At 44.4% G+C, this 22,920-nt stretch overlaps 1 protein-coding gene across 6 annotated transcripts in view; it reads left to right on the top strand.

Annotated features, from left to right (window-relative positions):
* Tmem108 (transmembrane protein 108) overlaps positions 1-22,920 on the top strand; it is a 274,217-nt gene that overhangs the window by 148,882 nt on the left and 102,415 nt on the right. For 4 of the 6 annotated variants that reach the window (XM_021172800.2, XM_021172798.1, XM_029481062.1 and 1 more), the window contains one exon: positions 552-637. In XM_021172800.2, the coding sequence (XP_021028459.1) occupies positions 598-637 (40 nt within the window). In that variant the 5' untranslated portion in view covers positions 552-597. The remainder of the gene's footprint in view (positions 1-551; positions 638-22,920) is intronic. The other 2 variants (XM_021172799.2, XM_029481061.1) reach the window with 1 other exon arrangement.

Below are 22,920 nucleotides of genomic sequence, written 5' to 3'. Positions count from 1 at the left end.
TTAAGACAGCATGACCCTTTAAGACAGCATGACCCTTTAAGACAGCATGACCCTTTAAGACAGCATGACCCTTTAAGACAGTATGACCCTTTAAGACAGTTCCTCATGTTGTGACAGCCCCCAACCAGGAACTTATTTTTATTGCTACTTCATTACTGTAATTTTGCTGCTATTTTGAATCATAATGTAAATATTTTCTAATGGTCTTAGGCAACCTCTGTAAAAGGATTCTCCAATCCCAAAGGGGTTCTCAACCCACTGGTTGAGAACCACTGGACTAGAGTCACAAGATCTATGAAAAACCCTTGAAGCCAGGATGTTTCCCTCTCATCCTGGGGTTGTCTTCAGGTTGGGGTAGGGCGTGTTACATGGTTTGGGAATTTGGTCAAAGGGTCAGTGGTAATTGTATAACATGTAGCATTATAAATTAAACTGTTTCTAAGAGACTCCTATTTCAAATACAGCTATGTATGTACTCAAGTTCAAATGGAAGTCTTCTAGTTAGCAATTTATGTCCGCTGATGTAACGATGTCTTCTCCCATTTTCCTAGACAGAATCATGAATAAACTGGAGGACCAGCAGGACCAGATGATACCATGAAGAGAAGTTTACAGGCCCTCTATTGCCAACTATTAAGTAAGTCTATGCAGCATCTATCCCTTACCTGGAACACGCCAAGCTTATCACTTACTGAGCTTCAGAGTCTCTGTGGGAGAGTCATTCTCCCTCTCCTTCATCTAGATAAGCCACCAAGCCTCAGGTCTCTCATGTCTTGGGCATCCATCACTCTCTAGATCCCATCCTAATTCCCGGGTGACTTGAGTATCATTAATTCAAAATGCACATGAAAGACATGTTTGTTCTTTGTTCCACAGTACAATACAAGGTGTTACTGTATGGCCTTGTGTTGATTTCTCATGGGAAAGAAATGTTACATTGTATCTTCTGAATTTTTGTTACATGGAACCCCTTTGGGGACCACATAGCCTTTGACTTGGAATGTTCTGCGTAGTTATGCGGGATTCAGATAGCGAGTGGTGTAAGTGTGGTTTCTTGGTTTTGTGGCAGCATAAGATGTGCTGGACAATGACTTTCTCGTGTGCTTTTTTTGGGTTGTGGCATAAACAACCATTGTGGTGCTACTCAAGATAGGTATAAAGACCAGCCCCATGCTTGGATGCTCTGGATAACCCACTTGGCACAACAGACACTGGCCACTCTGAGTCCAAGTGGAGCCTCTAAGTTGGAAATATTATAGACAGAACCCATTGTGTCTGTCTAGCCTGGTGGGGAGGCAGGTGGAAGATGGGTCTTTCCTAGACCAAGTGGCACCTGGCTTTTGCTGAGAGAATAAAATGAATCAAACAAAAGCAACTGAGATGCAAATCACTAGGCAGTCAGCCAGCAGAACTTCTGACTCAGGTTAGACTGATGTAGTTTGTGCAAAGCACTTTATCTACACATGGTTCGGGGCCAAGTGTTTTAATTGGCTTGTTTCTTCTGCTGAATTCTAATCCCAAAAACTCATAAGGCTAGCCTGCTGGAAAGTTGCCAAGCCTTATTGGGGCCCTCTTCTGTTCTTTGTGTGTGTGTTCTATGGGACTGTAGGGTTGCTTGCTTGCTTGCTTGCTTTTCTTTTTTAATGATAAGCTTATGTGTTAGAGAGGGGGCTTTACAGATTCAAGAGGCGATGTTATAAAGAAATGATTAAGTCTACCTTGAAAGAAAAATGGTTCCTCCCCCCCCCCATACACACACACACACACACACACATGCTATATCTCAAAGAAGGGGAGGTAGGCTTCACTGCAGGAGAACGGGTGCATGACAAAACAGCATAGCAGATTTGGAAGGCAGAGAAATGTTTGAGGAATCGCCGATGCTGATTGTATATCCCAAGTCTGCATATATTTTAAAGCCATGTATTATCTGAAAGGCATTGGATAAATTATTCTATTCTTCATAGTTAGGCCTAACATTATACAGTGTCCATTCTTCTAAACTGAGCACTGGAAAACCTGGAGGGGGTTAGACATCACCTAGACACCACAGGCACCAATGGTCCTTGCTTGCAGGGATGCTGAGAGACTCAAATAGCCTGATGAGGCGGCTCTTTGGTAGTTAGGGGATAGATCATAACCATCACTAAACCTCACAAATTATTGGCATGCATGATAACCCATATGTGCTGTTAGTATCCAGTCGTTAAGTTATGCCTATATCAGCATCATCCATGAACAAAATGTCTGCCTTGTCAAAATCAACTGCCTTATCAAAATCAGAAGAAGTTCTACTGGGCATGATGGCTTGTCACTCTATCCCAGCGCTTGAGAGGCTGAGGCAGGGGGATCACAAATCTGAGGCCAATCTGAGCTGATAGTGAGATCCTGTCAAAAGAGTGGGGAGGGAGGGGAAGAGGGAAGGGTGGAGATGGGGAGAGGGAGGGAGGGAGGGAGGAAGGAAGAGGGGGGAGGGAGAGAGAGAGATCTGACCAAAAGAACATATCTATAAAGACTAAATGGAAATGTTGATATGAAAACCATTTTTTTGTTGTTGTCAAAAAAATTGACTTGTTGGGGCTGGAGAGATGGCTCATCATTTAAGAGCATTGACTGCTCTTCCAGAGGTCCTGAGTTCAATTCCCAGCAACCACATGGTGTCTCACAACCATCTGTAATGGGGTCCATGCCCTCTTCTGGTGTGTCTGAAGACAATGACACTATACTCACATATATAAAATAAATAAATCTTTTTTTAAAAAAATGACTTGTTTCACTGAAAGTATTGCTAATATGCAGTGATATGTGCACGTGTGTTTCTAGGCACTCTTGCCTGAGGAAGCCTGTGCTTCCCTGTATGTGAGCAGAGCTGGGTGGGGTGTGGGGTGTAGAAGTCAACTTCCGGCATCTTCCTACCCACTTGCTTTTTTCATACAAGGTCTCTCACTGAACTTGGAGCTTGGAACTACAGCTAGACTTGCATGCCAGAGAGCACCTAGGATCTTCCTGCCTCTGCCTCCACAGCTCTGGGGTTACCCATGTGTGCTGCCATGCCTGGCTCTTCCATGGGTGCTGGGGGAATCCTCATGTATCTACAACAAGTAGTCCAGTCTAGAGCTTAGATCAGAATGGGACTCCACAAATATTTCATTTTATGATCCACCTCCATAAAAGTCTAAGACGTCATTAACATAAGATGCACTGTTATTTCATGAACCACTAAGACAAATCTGTTGTTTAAGCCTTCGTATGCTGTCAGTTACATCCTGCACTGTAGAAGCGTGTACCTGGGTAACATTCGTAATTAATAGCTAGAGTGTGGCTACCTGGGTAATGTAGTCCTCAAGTCTTTACCGCTCAGTTCTCCTCAGGGACCCAGTTTCAGCAAGCCCGTCTGTACTCGAAGCTCCCACTGCTGCTGGGTCCTTTGGAAGCCAAGGAGAGGTTAGAGGAACTGAGACATCACAAACTGAAGTTGGCCTGTGTATTCTGTCTGCATGGTTTGTTTCTCCTGACAAATGAGGGGAAATTTTCCCTAAATTAAAGAGGATGAACTGAAGTAAATTGTAACTGGCAGAGTGTTTAGACCCAGACAACCATTGACTCTGCATCTTGCCTTTCAGATGTTGCAGGCAATCCGGCAGCGCCTGAGGGGCGGGGTGTTTTTGAGGTTGGGGTAAAGGGAGCTTTCTTTGCCCCTCATTCTTTGAATAGAGTGTCTTCCTTGCCACTGATGCTGTGTGGTCCCAACCTCCATGTAATGTGGCAGTGTCAGATTCTGGATTAAAAATGCACACATTCATTCCTGGCCCTTCTAAATTATTGGGATCAATTTTCCTTCCAAACATAGCAATTTGAGATTGCTTTCCATGACTTGACAGCTGTTGGACTGTCTCCCCCGCCATACACACACACACACACCCACTCTTTGCCCAGCAGCTGTGATGTGGGACCATGTTGGAACTTGATGTTGTGTTTTTTCCTTACTTCATGCTAAGTGGTTGTTTGCTTGCTTGCTTGTTTTTTCAAATCGAAAATTGGAGGCTGGATATTTGTTTTGCTTTCATGAAAAGGTTTCCAGATACTCTCTAGGTCTCTGGTCTCTAGGGATAGACCAGGTCTTTGACTCTCTGAAGTTATTCACACACATTTGAAGCAGAAATGCTTTCAAATGTGACCTTTGCCCAGAAAGTATAGGCATACACAATCTTTAGAGTGCCTTTTACATTGTAAGTTTTGATTCTTAAATTTGTGTAAGTAAACAATTCCTTTTTGCTAATTAAATCTTAATAAGATATTCCTGTTGTAAGCAATGTCAGTAAAGACTGAAGAATAACCTTTTGAAGAAACTCCATGTTGTGGCTTTGAATATCCTTCATTATAGCATTGCCAGGATGTCTGTGAGGGACAGTGTGCTCGTGTTTATGAGACCTACTGGCTCTTATAGACAAATTCAGTTTTCTACTAAAATATACGGAAGGAGAGAATGTCGGGTTTGGATGTAAAGGATTGCTCCGAGCTCCTCTTTCCTCTAACCAATTATACAATTGCTAAGGTGACTCCTCGACTGCGATGCCCAGATGAAGAATATAATATCCACCCTGATGTGTGTTCATGAGAGAGAAAGGAGAGGGTATGAAAACATCCCAGTGTTGCCCAATGCCCTTCAAAGGGGAGCTGTTGCCTTATCAGTAATTAGTAATATTTAGTAAATAACATCTACTTGCTTAGCAATCCTATCTTAAAGAAAGAGCAGAATGGTCTACACTACTCCGCCCAAATGCTGATGCGGGGGGTGGGGGGGTTTACTTCGCGCTCATGGAGTGCATGAATTGAGTGCTATATGGATATACTCCCTTGTTTGAAAGGACAGGTTAAAATTCTGGGATTTTTTTTTTCTGAAGAAGAGAAGATTAAGGAGTTTTTTGGATGTTTGGAAGGAGGTGTTGTTTAGCTAAAGATGGTACTTTTTCTATCAATTCTGTATTCATTTATAATTAATCTCAGGGTTTTGAGAGACCTGAGTCACTGGCTTTGTATGATAGATACAAATGTGTGGTAGATATAAGAGATTCTTCAGGCCAGAACCCCAGAACCATGGCCTCTGCAGCCTCTGCATCCAGTTCCCCCCTCCCTCTCATCCCTGACTCTCCTGGAGTCATTTTCACTGACAGCCCTTTTCCTTGTGGCTCCACCTCCCTGGGGCAGTTCCCCAGTCCTTCCTTCCCAGGCCTAGTCCTCTGCCTGAAGCAGGTCTCCTGTCAGTACCTCATAGGTGAACTTGGCTTTGCATAAGCTGCACCAGAGCCTTACCAGGAGCTGTAGCTCGGAGAGTTACCCAAATAGCAGACCAGAACCTTTTCCTGGGTACCTGCTAGAGGGCACCCCTTGGGTTCCTATTTGTAGTCTGAAGGTAAATGAGAGGGGAGGACTGGATGCTCTGAAGTGGAGCACCACACAGATGTGGTAATGGCCAAGATGGCAGCTGCTCTCCTGAAGATCTCTGTGAGGTGTGACCAGCCCCCACCCTGAGAGAAAGCCAGAGTGATAGGGCAACTTTCCTGTCTGAATGCAGGGAGTCACCTAGTCACTGCTAAGCAGTTCTCACCATGACAGAGGAGACTTCCTGAGGAGAAAGGATGCTCTGATAGTCACCTCACTTCATTCAAATGTTATGCTTCTTTTGATCAAAGGTGTGTTAAACTATTGAACTAAAATAAAAATAAAATACAGGGCTGGAGAGATGGCTCTGTGGTTAAGATCACTGACTGCTCTTCCAGAGGACTGAGGTTCAAGTCCCAGCACCCACATAGCAGCTCACAACTGTGTGTGACTCCAGTTCCAGGGGTCCTGTTACCCTCACATAGACATACATAAAGACAAAACACCTATGTACATAGAAACAAACACAGTAACTTGCTTAAATAGGCTAACTCTAGAGACTTCATCTGTAGAAAATATCTGATATTTCACTTGGTCCGATATTGTCAGGGTATTCACTTTTCTTGTGGCAACTCTCATACAGAGCGCTGTGAGTCCTGAGAGGAGTCCCGTGGTCCAGATTATTAAAAGGGTCCCGGGAATAACCCACAGAGCTTCAGAGAAGTGGGTCTGGCGAGGGCAGGAAGCCCAGCAAGGGGAGCGGGGGAGCTTGTCTGCCTTACAGGCTCTGAGAAGAGACAGATCACACTTTGGGTGACCTCCTCTACGGGGGCAGAACTGGAGTCTATATTCCTGGTACATCTGTCATCAACTAAGTAAGGCACAGTTATACCAGGATTGTTGGAAGCTCAGGATGGTACCACAAACACTGGGCCATTCTCCTTACTATCAGCATCGCCTCTTGCCCTTCTCCCATCTCTCTGAGAATAAATTTAGTAAGAGCTCGAATGTCAGGCGGTGGTGGCACACTCCTTTAATCCCAGCGCTTGGTGGACAGAGGCAGGCAGATCTCTGAGTTTGAAGCCGGCCTGGTCTACAGAGCAGGTTTCAGGACAGCTAGGGCTATACTTGCTGAGACCTGATCTCATCCGCATGTACTCAGGCTGAAGGTTCCAGCAGAGATGGCTGGTGAAGGGTTAATGATTAAGCAGTCTGCCGTGCACCCATTGGCCAGAGATGTCATTGAAATCACCCCTGGGTATAACACCCCTGCTTTATTAAATTGTAGTGATGAATGAGATGTATTTTATTCTTGTACTCCTTCCCTGTGAGACCAACGTTTCTCTAGGATCTCTAGGATGCCATCTCATATAGGAGACGAGACTCTTTTTGGTTGGTGGTGTTGGGGATTGAACACAGGAACTTGCACACGCCAAGCAAGTGTCTTCCTCGGAGCTATACACTTATCTATTAGCCATGATTTTCTTTATTATTGTTTGTAGGGCTGGGGGTTTAACCAAAGGCCTTGCATGTGGCAGGCAGGTATTTGGAATCATCACCAATCTTAGAATCCAAATTTCTCCCCAGTCAACAGATACTTTATAAGGTTCTAGAGCCAGTGAGATGGTAAAGGTGTTTGCTGTCAAGCTTGACAACCTGAGTTCAGTTCCTGGGACATATATGGTAGGAGAGAACACACTCTCAGAAGTCCTCTAACCTCCATATGTATAACAGGCTTACACACATACACACAGGCACACACACAAAATAAATGTGATAAACTTTTAAATCATGAACTATGAAAACTAGAAAGTTGTTTATAGATTTCTAAGGCAAGTTATGGTTCCCTATAAAGGAAGAAGGAAATAAATAGCCACACAGATGTTCCCACGAGGAAGGAGTGATGGGCACACATGCTTATGTATCCAATGAGGAGAAGATAGCTTCGAAGCTCCGTGACACTGAGTCGGATGATTGTCAGGTCATTTGCTTCTGCAAAAGCCAAGGACAGAAGAAAGGAGAGTGTTAGGAGATGATGTTGTTAAATCTCAACAGACATTAGTGGCCAGGGTGGGGCCCTTTTCTTTCATCTTCTGGAAAGAACTTTATTCTGTAGCTTAGATGGAACTCATATGCGCTCACAGCCAAAAGGAAGACCCTCTAGTACCGGCTACTCCATTTAGCAATTAAAGATACTGTGTCCATCCTGATAAGAGTGGCTATGTCCCCAGCCTGACTGATGTGAGGGAGGAAGTTTAAGTGCCTCAGTGACAAAGTGCATGCTGGGAGTTCTGTCGCCCCACACCTGGCTCGTGCTCAGTCATACCGGCTTTCTTTCCTTTAACTAGCACTTTAGCCTGTGCTCTGCGTGGCGCTTTTGGAGCCAGTCATTCATCCAGCCTGGCATTTCTGTCCCCCCACTGTTGAGACTCTAGCCCCACAATCCACCATGCTACCATCTAGTCTCTCTGTCACATATCCCTCAAGTTCTCTATGACACGCAGTTATCTGTTGCCTCTCTTGACTGCATCTGCTTATCACTCACATGTCCCTCTGGACTGTCGGCTAAAAGTTAGCACATGCTATTTTCAGCCTACAAGAATGCCTGGCACTTGAGTGTCCCCTCTACCCCTCTCCCGGGACAGTGGCATTAATAGTGAGATGAATTAGACAGAGGAGCAGTGAGCAGGCTATTGGATGGTCAGAGAGACCCACAGTCATGATCACATGTATTCACAGACATTCAACATGAGCCACATGGCTCACTTAAATTTTTTTCCAGTAGCTAAATTTGAAAACATAAATAAATAAATGAAAAGAAATGAGCAGAGCCAATTCAGATAGCACATTCTGTTTACTATGATATGCTATGTCCCCATGTGGGTCCCAGAACTACAGCAACAAGGAATGGAAGAGTAGGTGGACATATGGACAGACACACAAAAAGGGATCGGGTCTGATGGAGAAGCCATAGCACCCAGGAAGCTTAGTGTGTTTGTTACATGTGGGTGAATGGGAAGTAGAGTTATTAGCTATAAACTCTATTAAGTAGAGTTTATAGCTGAAGGGAGCTGGGTTGCATATAGATAACTAAGAGGATGGGGTTATTATATACGGCTGTTCTTGGTAGAGACTCTCTTTATAGGGGAGCAGTCTTCAGACCTTAAACATCTAGGAGGAGAAAGTGAGAAAGGTATTGTGGACATTTTGTGCACATACTGTCAGCATTTGCTCTAGAACCACAGTAAGCCGCCATCATAATCCCTCTGAGCTTCCCCTGGGAAAGGCTTTGCCACACCTACGAGGCTGAGATGTTGGGGTCCTCAACAATGTCGTGTTTACAGCCAACAATGCACATACACCCTGGACTTCATCCATTCTCTACACCAGAGTATCCAAAATATTATTTCTATATGAGATCAGTACTAAAAAAAATGGCTAGTAATATTGCTACACACATACACACACACACACACACACACACACACACACACACACACACGCAAATAGCAGTCCTTTGGAATTTCATGCACAGTTTACATTTACAGCATACATCAATTTAAATACTAAATTTTTCTCAGAAGTATTTGGCATTTAGATGTCATAAAAGTGGTAGTTGCTGGGGGGGTGCTGCCGAGGAGATAGCTCAGATAGTAAAATGCTTTGCCACTCAACTCAAGGACATGAAACTCTCCCAGCATCCATGGGGAATAAAAGCCAGGCATGGCGACCCATATTATAATCCCAGAGTTGGCAATGTAGAGACAGGAAGATCCTGTAGGCTTACTAGCTGGCCAGTCTAGATAATCAGTGAGCTCCAAGTTCAGTGAGAAAACCCTGCCTCCAAACACAAGGTAAAGAGTGATAGGAGATGCTCAGCATTAACTCCTGGCCTTCGTGGGCCCACTCACAAGTACACACACACACATACTCCCACATACTTGCATGCACACCCACAAACACACCCATATACATGTTCATATGCACACGCCCATATGTGATGCAAAATTACTAGTTGGAAAAGTATGGTTTTAGCTGTAATTTCCTATAACCAAATTAGTTATCAGTTCCAATTTTTAGATGAGTTAAAATTCAGGGAGATTTTAAAAGTTCGTTCCTCTGTTATGCCAGCAACATTTTGGGTCTGTGTCAGTTGCTTCAGACTGCTGGTTGTGAAGGCCCCTTATGGACCCCTATGAGGACAGAAGACCACATAGGCAGAACGACTGGCCCTATGTCTACAGCCTGTCAACTTGTCTGACACATGAAGAGAGAGGAGAGATCATTTTGAGACCCTGTGTGCTATGTTGTTTCATTCTGGTTTGTTCTTGAAAGGGCAAAGCCAAGGTCCTCACACGATCCATTGGTTACAGTCATCCAGGACCAAACAGTCCTCTGGAAGCGTCCCCCAAGTCCTAGAAAAAAAGAAGGACCCACAGAGGGCACAGGCCCATTCCAGAGACCTCACACCCACACCATGGAGGCACAGGGGACTTCTCTGTACAGGAAGACAGATTTCTCAAGTCCCTGCAAGATCCTGTCCTGAAGAGGTATATTCTTAAGGAGGGAGCTTGGTAGGCCCCACCCCCTTCCAGCAAAACCTCTTCATGTCAGCCTCCCCTGGCTTTCCTGTTACAAGCTCATTCCACTAACAACTCCAAAAAAAAATATTGTTTCATGATATGTGTGTCCCTTGTGAGAAAAACAAGGGTCAGTGTTATGTTCTGATTCATCGATGTCACAGGCTTTTGTCATGGCCCTAAGTTAATTACCAAATGACAGTTCTCCTCAGCTAAAGGCATTAGCAAACTAGCTCTAATTGCAAGGTCCAGGACCATATGACCAGATATCCAGGGTGCCTGCCATAGACAGAAGCTGAAGCTTGATGTGGCAGAAGTTACCAAGAGTTGAACCTTCAGAGAGAGCTCACAGGGAGAGAGCTCTTTCCCATTGGAATGAAATGTCAAGAATGGAATCCTTAGAAGAAAACCTTCTCTGTGACTCCTGGGTGGGTAGGCCACCAGGTTTCCTCCCTTCTTCCATTATTTCTTAGCACACTGTTTTTTAAAGACAGTTCTGTGCAGCCCTCTCTGATATTAAACTCAAGTTATTTCTCCTGTCTCAGCTTCCTAGGAGCTAGGATTATAGGCATGTACCACTCCCTGGCTTCTTTGGGGAGGAGGTAGAAGGCAGTGTCTTATACACATTAGTCTGAACTCACACTCAGATGAGACTAACCTTGGACTCCTAATCAGCCCGCTTCTGTGTCTTTGTTAGGGTTCTATTGCTGTGAAGAGACACTGTGACCATGGCAACTCTTATAAAGACAAACATGTAATTGGGACAGGTTTATAGTTTCAGAGGTTTAGTCCATTATCATCATGACCAGAAGGAAGCATGGTGGCATGTAGAAAGACATGGTCCTGGAGAGAAGCTGAGAGTTCTACATCTTGATCTGCAGGCAGCAGGAAGAGACAGTGAGCCACTGAGCCTGGACTTGAGCTTCTGAAACCTCAAGTTCACCTTTAACCCCCGGTGACACACTTCCTCCAACAAAAGTCACAGCTACTCCAACAAGGGCACTCCTCCTAATAGTGCCACTCCCTAAGAGCCTATGGAGGCCATTTTATTTCAAACCACCACATTCTAGCTCCTGAGTGCTGACATTATACCATATCCAGCTTCAACACACTTTAATAAAGAACTTATTCTGTGTTAGAGATGATACTTGGGATGAAAATACATGAGGCCAGGTATAACTCAGTAACAGAATACTGGCCTGTCATATGATAGAGGCCTTGGGTTCAATTTTCAAGCACTGAATGCATGGAGACATAAGCTCTGACCTGAGAGCTCCCAAGCTAGTGGAGAGAGAGGCTTCACAAAAGAGCAATAGTACAAACATCGTTTAATGTTGCCCCTCCCCAGACAGAATGCCTGCTTTGTGGAAAACTCTAGGATCATAAATGCATGATACACTTTCCACTCTCCAGAAGCCTGCCATCAAGAGGACAAGTATGAATATGAAAGGAAAAGATGCCTCATTGTAAGATATGGTGAAAAGACATCAGGCCTGTTCTCAGATCACTTAAAAAAAAAAAAAAAAAGGCAACATACGGATCCAGTTTCTGATTCTTCAGTGTATTTTTTAATTGATTCCAGTCTTGGAAAATGGCAAGTATTAAGCCCCCCAAACCAACATTATAAATGACCTTTTATACTTAGCAAGCTGTTTCCCATCCAATATACACTGACTCATGGCAACCCTGGTGCTGGGTATCTCTGCTGGTAGATGTCACTTTAGCACTATGTTACTATTACGGAAATGCAAGCCAGCCATGGTGACACCACACACCAGTAATTCCGATACTGAGGAGCTAGACCCAAGGGAGTCAAGAATTCAGAGTCATCGTGAGCTAGATACAGAGTTTGAGCCATGGTATCTGAGACCCTGTGGCAGGCCCAAGCAGAACTAGGAGGAACTTAGACCCATGTTCTCCATCTCCAAGCCCAGTTTCTTCCCATAACCCCACACCCGCCCATATGTGATGTATCACATCACAGCCCTTGCAATAGGAAGATTGCACAACCCATGAGGAAAGCTACCTTTGGCAGCTCCAGCCAGTGAACTCCTCCAGCCTTCCTCCTGCAATCTGCCTCCGCTTGTTTTAGCAGCCTTGTGGTTGGTCCTGCTGTTCCTACTCCCACCAAACAGAAGGATAGCAACATTGACTTTGAAGCTAGACACTGGTGAGGCAATATTTGGGAAAGAATCATTACAACCTAAAGGCATCAGGCCATTTCTTCTGTAAGCCGACGAATGTTTACCTCTTTGGGTTTTTTTTTTTTAATGGTTATTATTTTTTACTTCACAAACTCTAGTTTTGCCATCCTTATGTCTATATTTTTGGAAATCCTAGATTATTATAGGCATTGTGAAGAAGGATGGGAAAAGAAATCTGGCTCCCAGTGTAACATCCGTGTAATTATTTCTTGGATTAAATTCGCCTCCATCCAGCTCTCAACAGAGGTTGTGCCTGGCCCTGCTGCTGAATGAAGTCCTGTCCTTGTGAGGTACTGAGGGGGCTCCTGGATGATGGGAGAAGTTTCATGGCGTTTCTGGCTCTCCACCTCATCCAGTTTACTTTTGAGACATGGCTAGTACCCAGGATCAACCAGCTGACATTCAGAGTGTGGAGTGCCCCTTTCTTCCCCCAGCTCAGAATTCCTCCTCATTTTCTTATTAGCAGGGTAATCTTCTACAGACCTTCAAACCCACTGTAAGCTCAGCTCAAGGGTTCCGGAATGCTGAGTCTCTAAAGATGTCTTCTTCCCCAAGGAGCCTGGTTCACCCATAAGCCCTCTGTACTAAAGGCCTTCCCACCACAGAATGCTCACTCGCCTAGAGGAATGAGAGGAAAGCTGACTTGGCTTGACTCTTTGTGTATTGCCGAAGCTCAGACTCCACAACAGAGCTGGTGTGACTGGCACAGATGAACGTTGAGTGTTCTAGACTCTTTATGGATATCATGGGTATGATGTCACTACTAGCACTGTCTGCAGCCAGGTTACTTTCCTTCTGCATGGTTGTCTTAGTTAGGGTTTTATTGCTGCGAAGAGACACCATGACCAAGGCAACTCTTACAAAGGAATGTGGACCTCCCTCCTCTTCAGAGGGCTGTTGTCCACAGGCCCACAAGGTCAAAGGAAGCAGAGTGAATGCCGATGGTTGGCTCATGAGTACAACAGAAATAACAGACTCCTGGGATCGGATTCAGAGAGGCATGACAACTTTATTAAGGTTGAATCAAGGGATATATAGTTTTGGGGAAGGGGGGAGAGGTTTCTAGGGTAGGTTTATACCATTGGCTGGAGTTTAGAATACAAGGAATACCTCATTTTCATGGAGAGGCATTCCAGGAATTTCAGGTGCTTGCTGGATAGATTCTTTTTTTTTTAAATTGGATATTTTTTTTCTACATTTCAAATGTTTTCCTCTTTCCAGGTCTCTCCTTCAGAAACCCCTTATCCCACCCCCCCACCCCCACCTGCCTCTATGAGAGTGCTCCCCCTCCCACCCACCTACTCCTGTCTTCCCGCCCGCATTCTTCTACAATGGGGCATTGAACACCCTCAGGCCCAAAGACCTCCCTTCCCACTGATGTCCAACAAGGTCAACTGGACAGATTCTTATCTGGAGAAGGAAAGCTGAACCTATAATGTCATCAAGGCCACGTGACATTCCTCAGGTCAAGGGTATGGGGATCAGGCTCTCCAGATCAGGCAGAGAAAAAAAAAAAAAAACCCTCCAAGAAAAGAAAGTCCTCCATCTTGCCCCAAGCTCAAAGGAGTTATCTAGACATAGAAGACCGTGACCTTAAATAGCAGGATAGCAGGATACAACAAAGGAAAACATTCAAAGCACACAATGGTCTTAGCTCTCCCATGTGCTCAGTTCCCTGCTTCCCTGTCCGTGGCACCCAGCTCACTGGTCCTTTAGTGCACAGTACTTGGAAAGCACTGGTGATTCCTTCTCTTCTTTCCTTCCTTTTTTTTTTTTTTAATCTCTTTTCTATTTTTTAAAATTTGTACCTCCAGTGGGTTAATGAAGTTCAGTGAAGAGAAAGGAAGTAATAAATATTTCACCAAGCTGGGTTTGCTGGCACACACTGGTAATCCCAGTGCTGAGGGTGCAGAGTCAGGAAGAGCATGCGTTTCAGGCCAGAGCCATAACCTCTCTCAAAAGCCAAGCAAAGGTATTAAATAAGCTGAGTCCCAGAGTAAAGAAACACAGAAAAGTAAAATATGAAATCATAAAACATCACTGAGTCCAAGGTTGTTATAAATGCAGGAGCAGATAGAGATGTGTTTGAGCCATCCTCTTTTAGTTAGAGTTCATTATAATATGGACAGTTTTACATCACTGTTTTGATTTGCTGTTCAATAAATGTACCATACTAGAATAAGAGTCCTCAGAGACCCACAGAATGGTAGCCCGGAAGTACCAGTGCTTTGACATCTGAAGGATTGCACACGTCTTGCAGAAGCCCCTTAATGCTTTCTCGGCTTACTGCACAATTTGTCACATGTACAGGGTCTGAAACTCAGCAATGTACATAAGTGTTTATATCAGAAATACTCTGGAGTAAGAAGCCACACCTTAGAGATGTGTTTTCAAGTTCAGCAAAAGCTCCTATACTAATGAGACCCGCTACTGAGTTTTTTCATTGCCATGACTACACTGTTGCCATGGCTACTCTGTTGCCATGCAAGATAGCCCTGAGCATCCTTTTCCTGCAACTGATGACATTTCAGACTATGTACTCAGCTATCAGAGGCACCATTGTCTTAAATTCTCTTTTGTTCTAAATACGTTTTCTTTTAAGGGACAAGGAATCATTTAAATGGAAGAATACAGTTATGTGAGTGATTAACATGCATGCAGCAGAAAACTTTAGTAAGAAAAATAAACTTTAGTTTATGAAAAATACAGTAGCTATTAAGTCTCAAAGAAAAATATGCCTTCTCGGAGTGTCAATACAGTAATCTAGAAATAGAAGCCTCAGGCTCATGTGTATATAAAACTGTTGCATGGCAGGCTTCTAACACATTATGGTGTTAGCCAGTCCACTTGTGCAAACAGTTAGCAGTAGGTCTTCAGTAGCATTTTGGGCATGCTCAGACTACAGTATTCTTTGGGCCTTTCCCTCTTCCGCATGTTGTCCTCAATGCAAGTGGAATGAAGTACAGCATCATCCTGAACTCTGCTGGCAAGGGTTGTAGCCATCTTCTCAACCCTGACATACTTGGCTTCTCGATTTTCTTCCTTTTTCTCTCTCATCTTGAAAATGGTTTATTTGGCTTGGAATCATTGGTTTAACATGGTAGAGTACCTTTCTGGGGCAAGAAGCTCTGGGCTTTGGTTTGCTTATTTACTATGAGGACTATGCAACCCTGCTGAGTTAGAATAGTGTGCTAGTGATGTCCCAGGATAGAAATCGGTGCACAGCCAGCAGTTTCTATGACTCTGAATCAGATATGCATGCATTCATTCAGCAAACACTTAAGTGGCTTTATTGGCTATGTATTAAATCCTGGGTGTGTCCTTGTAAGTCCTTGTAACAGATCAATTCTTAACCTCTGAGAAGACAGTTTTAAAAGTTATCTTTTCCCAAAGCAAAATTTCAAAAGCATTTATAAGAACTTACTATGGATCCTCAGCAAGAGGATAGGGCCTCTTAAAAAGAATTACATGCTAGGCATGCTGACACACTTTAATCCAAGTGTTAGGGAGGCAGAGGTAGGAGGGTCTCTGATGAGTTCAAGGCTACCCTGGTCTACACTGCAAGTTCTAGGCCAGACAGAGTGGTGTAGGAAAACCAAATTAAGAAAAAGAAATGCTTCATACAGCCAACCAGTAGATATTTGTTTTGTTGTTGTTTGGCTTTTGTTTTATTTTCCTTTTTGTTTGTCAGTAGACCATTGACTGTAACAACACCAAGACCATCACAACCTAAAATAAGAACAATTCATTTCTTTTATTTAAAATAAAAGTTCAATTTTACTTGTTTACAGTGTACATGTGTATGCACATGCGCATGTGTGTACATGTGTGCCACAATGTGTCTGAAGATCAAGGAACAACTATTGGTTGCCCTCTCCAGCTCCCTTGGGGGATCCAGGTATCCAATTTGGGTTGTCAGGTCTGTACAGAAAGATCTCAACCTGCTGGGCTATCTCTCCAGCCCACAAAGGTTTATTTTTTTACTCATAGTCCTGGTTCTGAGTGCCTCTGAGTTGTGCTCAGGGTCTGAAACTCCGTCATCTCATGGTCCTATCTTCATCAATGCTTGACCTCCGAGAATGGTGACAGAAAAGAACAAGATACCTAGTTTGTTTCCTCCCTAGCCTTGAAGTAACATGCACAAATATCTGCTCCACCACGTGGATCTGATGGCATGGCCCCCACCAGATTCAGGAAGACTGGGGATGTCTTAGCTTGTTACCTGCTTCCCAAGAACAAATCTACTGAGAGGGAAACACAGATCATGAGTAAAAACCTCGTAATTTCTGTGTTCTTCATATTAATCATAAAAACCTAGCTAAAGAGTAACTCAGGAAATAAGGCAGGCTGTCAAGTGTCAAATTTGTCTGATGGCCTGTGCCACAAAGAGAAATTAAGACCATGGACAAATCTTTCAGACACAACAAGTTCTAATCTGGTTGCCCTGGAGCTCCTAAGCACTGTGTCATTACAGTGGCTTCCTGTTGCACAGTTCTGTAGCCATGGCTGTCATCACTGCCATGTCTCCTGGTGTGAGTGGGCATCCCAGAAATCCATGAATGATCAAACACCTTAATGTCACGTTTTGACAGACTTGTGGGATAAATATCCCTTTTCTGCAGTAGAGAAGGGAACTGTGAGACATTTTGACTCTGCAGTACTGGAGTGGAGCAAGTCGAAATGAAGGATGAATGGGAATGGGGCCCCTAGCTGAAATTATCGATGTCACCTGCTGCATAATACAGGGACAGCGGGTCCTCCTGGAGTCACCTTACCTTTCTAGTCAAGAAGACCTGACTAGAAAAGCAGCAGCCTGCGGGGCTGGAACCGTAAGCTTGCTCGGCTGGTAACTACCTTTCAGGTTTTGCTCTGATCTGTCCTTTTCTTGAAATGGTCTGTGAGGAAGTCTTGCATTATAGCAACTGTCCTGTCGGTGGTTCCTGTGGAGAGCTGGAAAGTCAAGAGCCGAAAGTATTGCAGGAAGAGGGAGAGACATAGATGGTGACAGGGGCATGGTGTCCTGCCCTCTAGAGAACCGTGTGGATGGACGGGAGACCTCTCTGACCTCTAACCGCTCATCTGAAATATGGGGGCTTAGACAAGAATCTCTGCATCCATCGATGACTGCGGAGAACCTCACTGTAGAAAGTACAGCTTTGCCTAAGAAATATAGTCCTGCGGTAGCCCATTGTCAAAATAAAATAAAATCATCCAAAAGTTAGAAATGTTGGATTCTAGTTCTGGCTGTACTGGTAACCTCCTCCTGTTGACCCTCCTACCTCACTGTGCTTCCCTGGACTCATTTATAAAGGGCTATCATTTATTCACCTGCATTAATCAGGGTTTCCAGAGAGAAGGAACCAATAGGATGAATATCTATTAATGGGATTATCAGATTGGCTATACAGTGCTATCTGGCTACTCAGTAGCTAGATGAATTTGAGGGAGGTTGTGAACCTCGTAGCACCTCAGTCCACAGGGCTGGATGCCTCCGTAACCTAACCTGATGCTAAAGGCCTACAAGAACCCCTGGTCTTCATTCCAGGTGGAAACTGAAGAAGCTAGGCTCTGGTGTAGGACCACTGGCAGGCAGTGATCTCACTGCTAAGTTGTGAAGGCCAGCCAACAGAAGCATTTCCCAGCAGGCCACCCTGAGAAGCTGCTGCCCACATTCAGGGTAGGTTTTTGACTTCAGTTAACCTAAGCAAGAAAACACCCCGGGTTATGTCCAGAGGTTTTGCTTGCCTGTGGGTGAGTCTTGTATCGTCATACCACAGATGGGAAGAGCCTGCAAAGATGTTCCTGCTGCTAAAATAAGTTCTGTGCAAAAGCAAAAGCATTGGCCTGGCTGTCATCAGATCTACACAGTGGGGTAGTTTAAAAAAATAATAATAATAAATCAGAAACGAAGCGGAAGTAAAGGAAGCCCAACGTGTTCTCCAGTCAGCGCCCCTAATCCGTGCTGCTTGGAAACTCCCTACCTTTCCAAAGGCAGTGCAGAAAACCGGAGGCAGGCTTTGTGAAGTCCACTCTGGCTGCAGGAGGAGTCCTCAGTGCCACTCGTTAATCTCCCCTAAGTCACCACTGGTTGGCTGTCAGTCACCATAAGAAATACGCTCTCACTGTCTGGTGTGTGCTGCTCAGGTGTAGCTATGACTATTTTAAAGATTTTTTTTTTTTGTAAAGACAATAATAGGTCTGACCTCGAAGAGCTTCTGCTAAGTTCTGCAGAGGATGGGAAGTAACCCATCAAAAATTCGAAAGACTAAATTATAAAAGTGACTGCAGCATAGGTGGGAGTCGCGTGCGTGTCTGTGAGGGAAAATGTGTCCTTTTTCAGTAAGGAGACACATAAAGGATATTTGATGAATATGTGCAGGTTAAATGTCTGTCCAGGAAAAGACAGTGCCTGTAATGACAGGCGGGGGGACAGGGGGTGCACAGACCTATCTGTGGCTGTGACTTAGTCACTGCAAAAACTTCTGTTGAACAGCTCTAGCCAAGGATAGACCCTTCCTCTCGTGATGTAGGTTTTTTAAAAGTTCATGGTAAATACGCCGCTTGAGTGACTCCAGAAAGGGACCGAAATAGACACAGTTCCCGAGGCCTGGCCATTATACATGAAGAAGCGGAAACGGACAAATCCAGCCAAAGTCCCAACCACATCAGCACAAGCCACTTGAGTCTGCATTGTCTTGAGAGCGGCCAGAAATGGGGATTTTCTTGTTAGGGAGGCATTCTCAAACAGGCAGCCACCAGATGGTTATGGGGGAACTTCAGCCATGTATGAGATCGACCTGGTACAGAAGGAAACAAGCTGAGATGTGCATGAGTCAGCCAAATAGAGGCTTGACTGACCGAGGACAGATCAATGGACTGATTGCCTTGTTACAAAACCCTTCAGATATCGGAGTTAATTACCAGGTGTACCAAACATGAACTAGTTTGTATTCTTACAATCCATAGGTGTCGAGGAAGCTACCCTGTGACTGAACACAGGAATATTCTTTTGTTTTGCTGTGGCTTTTGTAGGCTGGGAGGTCAGGGTACATCGAGAGTGGTTTACCATGTCTGAGACACAGGAGTCCTCAGCTGTGACCTGGAGGCTGCTGCAGAACTCTGACCATTCGGTCAGACCTTATGTGGCTTATGTGGCTATGATTGGGACCTCAGCTGGGCTAGCCAGCCTTCACCATTTCACATATGGTGGCTGGTCCCATTCTAGGAAAAAAAAAAAAACCTGACTGTCATGTTAGTGGGAGAAGTTAAATAAAAGATACAAATGAGAAGATTATTTTTAAAAAATGATCTAAACTGATCAGCCAGGTTCGAAGGAAGGAAAGTCATAAATCAAGGAATAGTCAAAACATAGTATAGCGGCACCCACCTTTATCCCACGGCTTGAGAGACACGCACGAGGATCTCCGAGTCTGAAGCCAGCCTGGTCTGCATAGCAAGTTCCAGGACAGTCAAGAGATACTTAAAGATACAGAGAGGTCATATCTCAAAAATGAAAATTTCAGCAATGAAATTGACAAGTGTGAGAGTAAAACCTTTTCTTTATGAATCAGTATGATACTGTCCGGCCTATGGGTTGATGGAAAGCAAGCCTATAGCCTACTGTAGAATCATGGCATTGAAAATTAGGGAAATTGAAATTTTAAGTTCCTTGCATCATTCAAGAAGATGGGAAATGTCGATTTTCTTAGACAAGGAAACATTGCCACAAAGGTAACAAAATTACAAGGGGACCCACAAAATGGTAGAAGTAAGCTTCATGAATTCCAAGCTAGTAAGATCTACTTATCAGAATATGAAATAGTAGAATTCTCAGAGTGCACAGGGACATGAGTAGGGAGAAAATGGAGCAGAGAGAAAGTTGGGTAAATAGAACAAGGCAGAAAGAATCCCAAGTATCAAACAGTACAATAAATGTAAATGAACCAAACTAACCAATTAAGTGCTCTGCTAGTCCAGTTATGAAAGCATACCTTAGAGCCAAGAAACCAGAAAAGGGTGAGAGACAGAAGTCCCCTAGTCTTCCTGGTGGCCACAGTTATAGTCTCTGCAGTCAGGTAGGCGGGATGATTGATAGAGCTACAAAGCACAGCATGTTTGTGTCTGCCGCTCCTGATGCCAGAATGCCTACAAAAGATACGGCATGCGCTCCTTGCTTGTCTCTAGAGAAGAGGCAACTGGAAGTCACTATTGCTATCCCTTTTGAGGGTGGCTCTCAATATTCATGACCTGGGGTCTCTACACAGTTCCTGTGTTCTACAACCCGACCTTTTTTACGACCCAAGGTGTCACACTCCGGTGAGGAATGAAGTGCTTGTGGGGTTATTCAAGGATTGACTGTAGACTCATAAACCATCCCAGAGTTGCAGGAGATGAGGCAGCAGCATGAAGAATTTATCAAAGAGATTCATCTCCATTGCTGTGGACAGATTACATTCTCATTCTGTCACCGAGAGTTTATAGCCAGCCTCTGAGTTGTTGCAAATGTATTATTAATAATCTTTAGGAAAACGGGACATTGTTGCAGGGTTTCAGAACATTGCTTGAACGGTGGAGCCTGGGTTCGTAAGTAACAGTGCTGCTGGCAACTTGGTCTTCTTGAAACAAAATCTGAAGAAGTATCCTGTCTGTCCTTCCCATTCCTGGGCTCTGTTCACCCTTTGTTCAACAATATATCTATTAAAGCTTGTGTTGACAAATCAGGCTGGAGATAAAAACCTTGATCTGCCTCTGCCCTCCTCCTCTTTGAGAGCCATTATTGAATAAAGAGGCATCTGACATGAAATAGGCATTAGTAATGAGATTGGTTTGTTGATCTAAACTGTGGCAGTCAGTGCTGGGAAGCTGTAAATTGGACAAAATGTGATTGGTGAGATAAGTAGAGGGACTTTGTCTGCAGGCGGTGCCCTGTGTACTGGGCCCCCAGCACTGAGCAACACCCCTCCTGTAAAAGTCAGAGGCCTTACCAGAACCCCAACATGAAGGAGGATCCAGTGAAGAAGGAATCCTCTCTGAGGAGCTCTCATATCTTCCTGTTGGGGAACGTGATGGGTAGAGAAGAAAGAGTGGGGTCTCAAGCCTCACCATCTAAGAGAAAATCCAGTCACGCCTGCCATGTAGTAGACATTTGTGCCCCCCCTCCCAACTCACCTGATAAAAAAAATTTAATTTTTAATTAAGATTTTATTTGTATCTTATGTACATTGGTGATTTGCCTGCACGCATGTCTGTGTGAAGAAGGTGTTAGATCCCCTGAAACTAGAGTTCAGGCAGTTGTGAGCTGCCATGTGGGTGCTGAGAAGTGAACCAAGGTCCTCTGGAGGAGCAGCTAGTGCTCTTAACCACTGAGTCACCTCTCCAGCCCCTCACCTAGTAAAATCTTAACCCCCCGAGGGGATGTGATGAGAAAGAGGGCCTTGGGGAGGTGAGTAAACTGGGAGGGTGGAGCCGTCGTCATACTGGGGTTAGTGCCCTTATTACAGGAGCCCCCAAAAGCTCCCTCAGCCTCTCCCACAGCGATGATACAGCAAGAAGGCAGTGTCTGCAGTTGCTAGAGAAAGTTATCTGAGAATTAAATTCCCTTTCCTGCTTTCCAGACCTTCTTAGGACTCCTGGATCGAATAAACTGTACCCGCAATGTCAGTAACAGGAGCCATATGCTACAAAAAATCATGCATCTTCTATTCCTGATGCTACAGTCTCCTAGCTAGGAGACCTTTGAGCCACATCCTTCATTATTACGTGGGGGGAAGCACACGACTGGGATGCTAGTGCAGCAGTGAGTGAGAGGGTCACACAGCGGGATGGAGGGAGTCCGGTGCCCACACTGACCGTTCTCTCACCCCACTACTAGTCTCCTCTGGATCCCCCATTCTGTTGAGGAATATAGGGGGTTGCAGCAGATGTGCAATAATTTGGAGTCAACATTTTTGCAGTGCCAGAGTTTGTTACTTTGCAGGGAGCCCTGCCAGTTACAGGGTTGCTTCAGAAATTTTTCTGAGAGAAAAGATTTATCCTTAGAGTTCCTGCGAGGGGGCATCTGCTGACCTCTGCTTCCATGTGTCTTGGAAGACATTAGAAGAATCCACGTGTGAGACGGAGAGAAGGAAATTCCGCCCTTGGTGCTCTCGCTGTGATATGAAGGTAATTGATATTTGCAGTGTGGCAGGCTTGTTTACCCTTGAGTAAGCAGACGGTGGTATGTCCTGTTGCTTTCTTTTTTGGCTGTCTTTTGCTTAGCTTCTCCTCATTTATTCTGTCTTTTAAAATAAGCAAAAATAATGGCTTTCTGATGGCATTTCATATGTCATTCGACATACATGTCATTTGACCTGGTCTTTCCTCTGTCCTTTGTCATAGCTTTTTCATACAGGATAGCAAGCCCACTCGCATTTCCCAGTCTCCAGTGGCACCTGCCTGCCACTTACTGCATCCTTGCAACTGAGTCAAGGTCCTCCCAAGTCAGTGCTGTGATGACTTTGAACTCTTGACAGGGCTGTTCTAATTCTATACTCGGTGCTTCTGCAGTTTGGGAAAGAGATGGCCAGTCTTGCTTTCTATAAACTGCACTAGAGATGCTATGAAATCCCTCTAACAGAGTTCTAGAAGAATCACTCCCTTTAAAAATCCTTGAGGAGACACCAGAAGAAGCTACTGAGAAGTGACAAGTCCTGACGCTCTGAATTCACCTCCGTCCTTGGCTCAGCAATGCTTAGAAAGCACAGGTTCATACCTTT

This window comes from Mus caroli, chromosome 9 (assembly GCF_900094665.2).
Source record: "Mus caroli chromosome 9, CAROLI_EIJ_v1.1, whole genome shotgun sequence".
Classification (NCBI taxonomy): Eukaryota; Metazoa; Chordata; class Mammalia; order Rodentia; family Muridae; genus Mus; species Mus caroli.
Note: the sequence above shows the minus strand (reverse complement) of the source record. Positions and strands in the feature narration are given on the sequence as shown.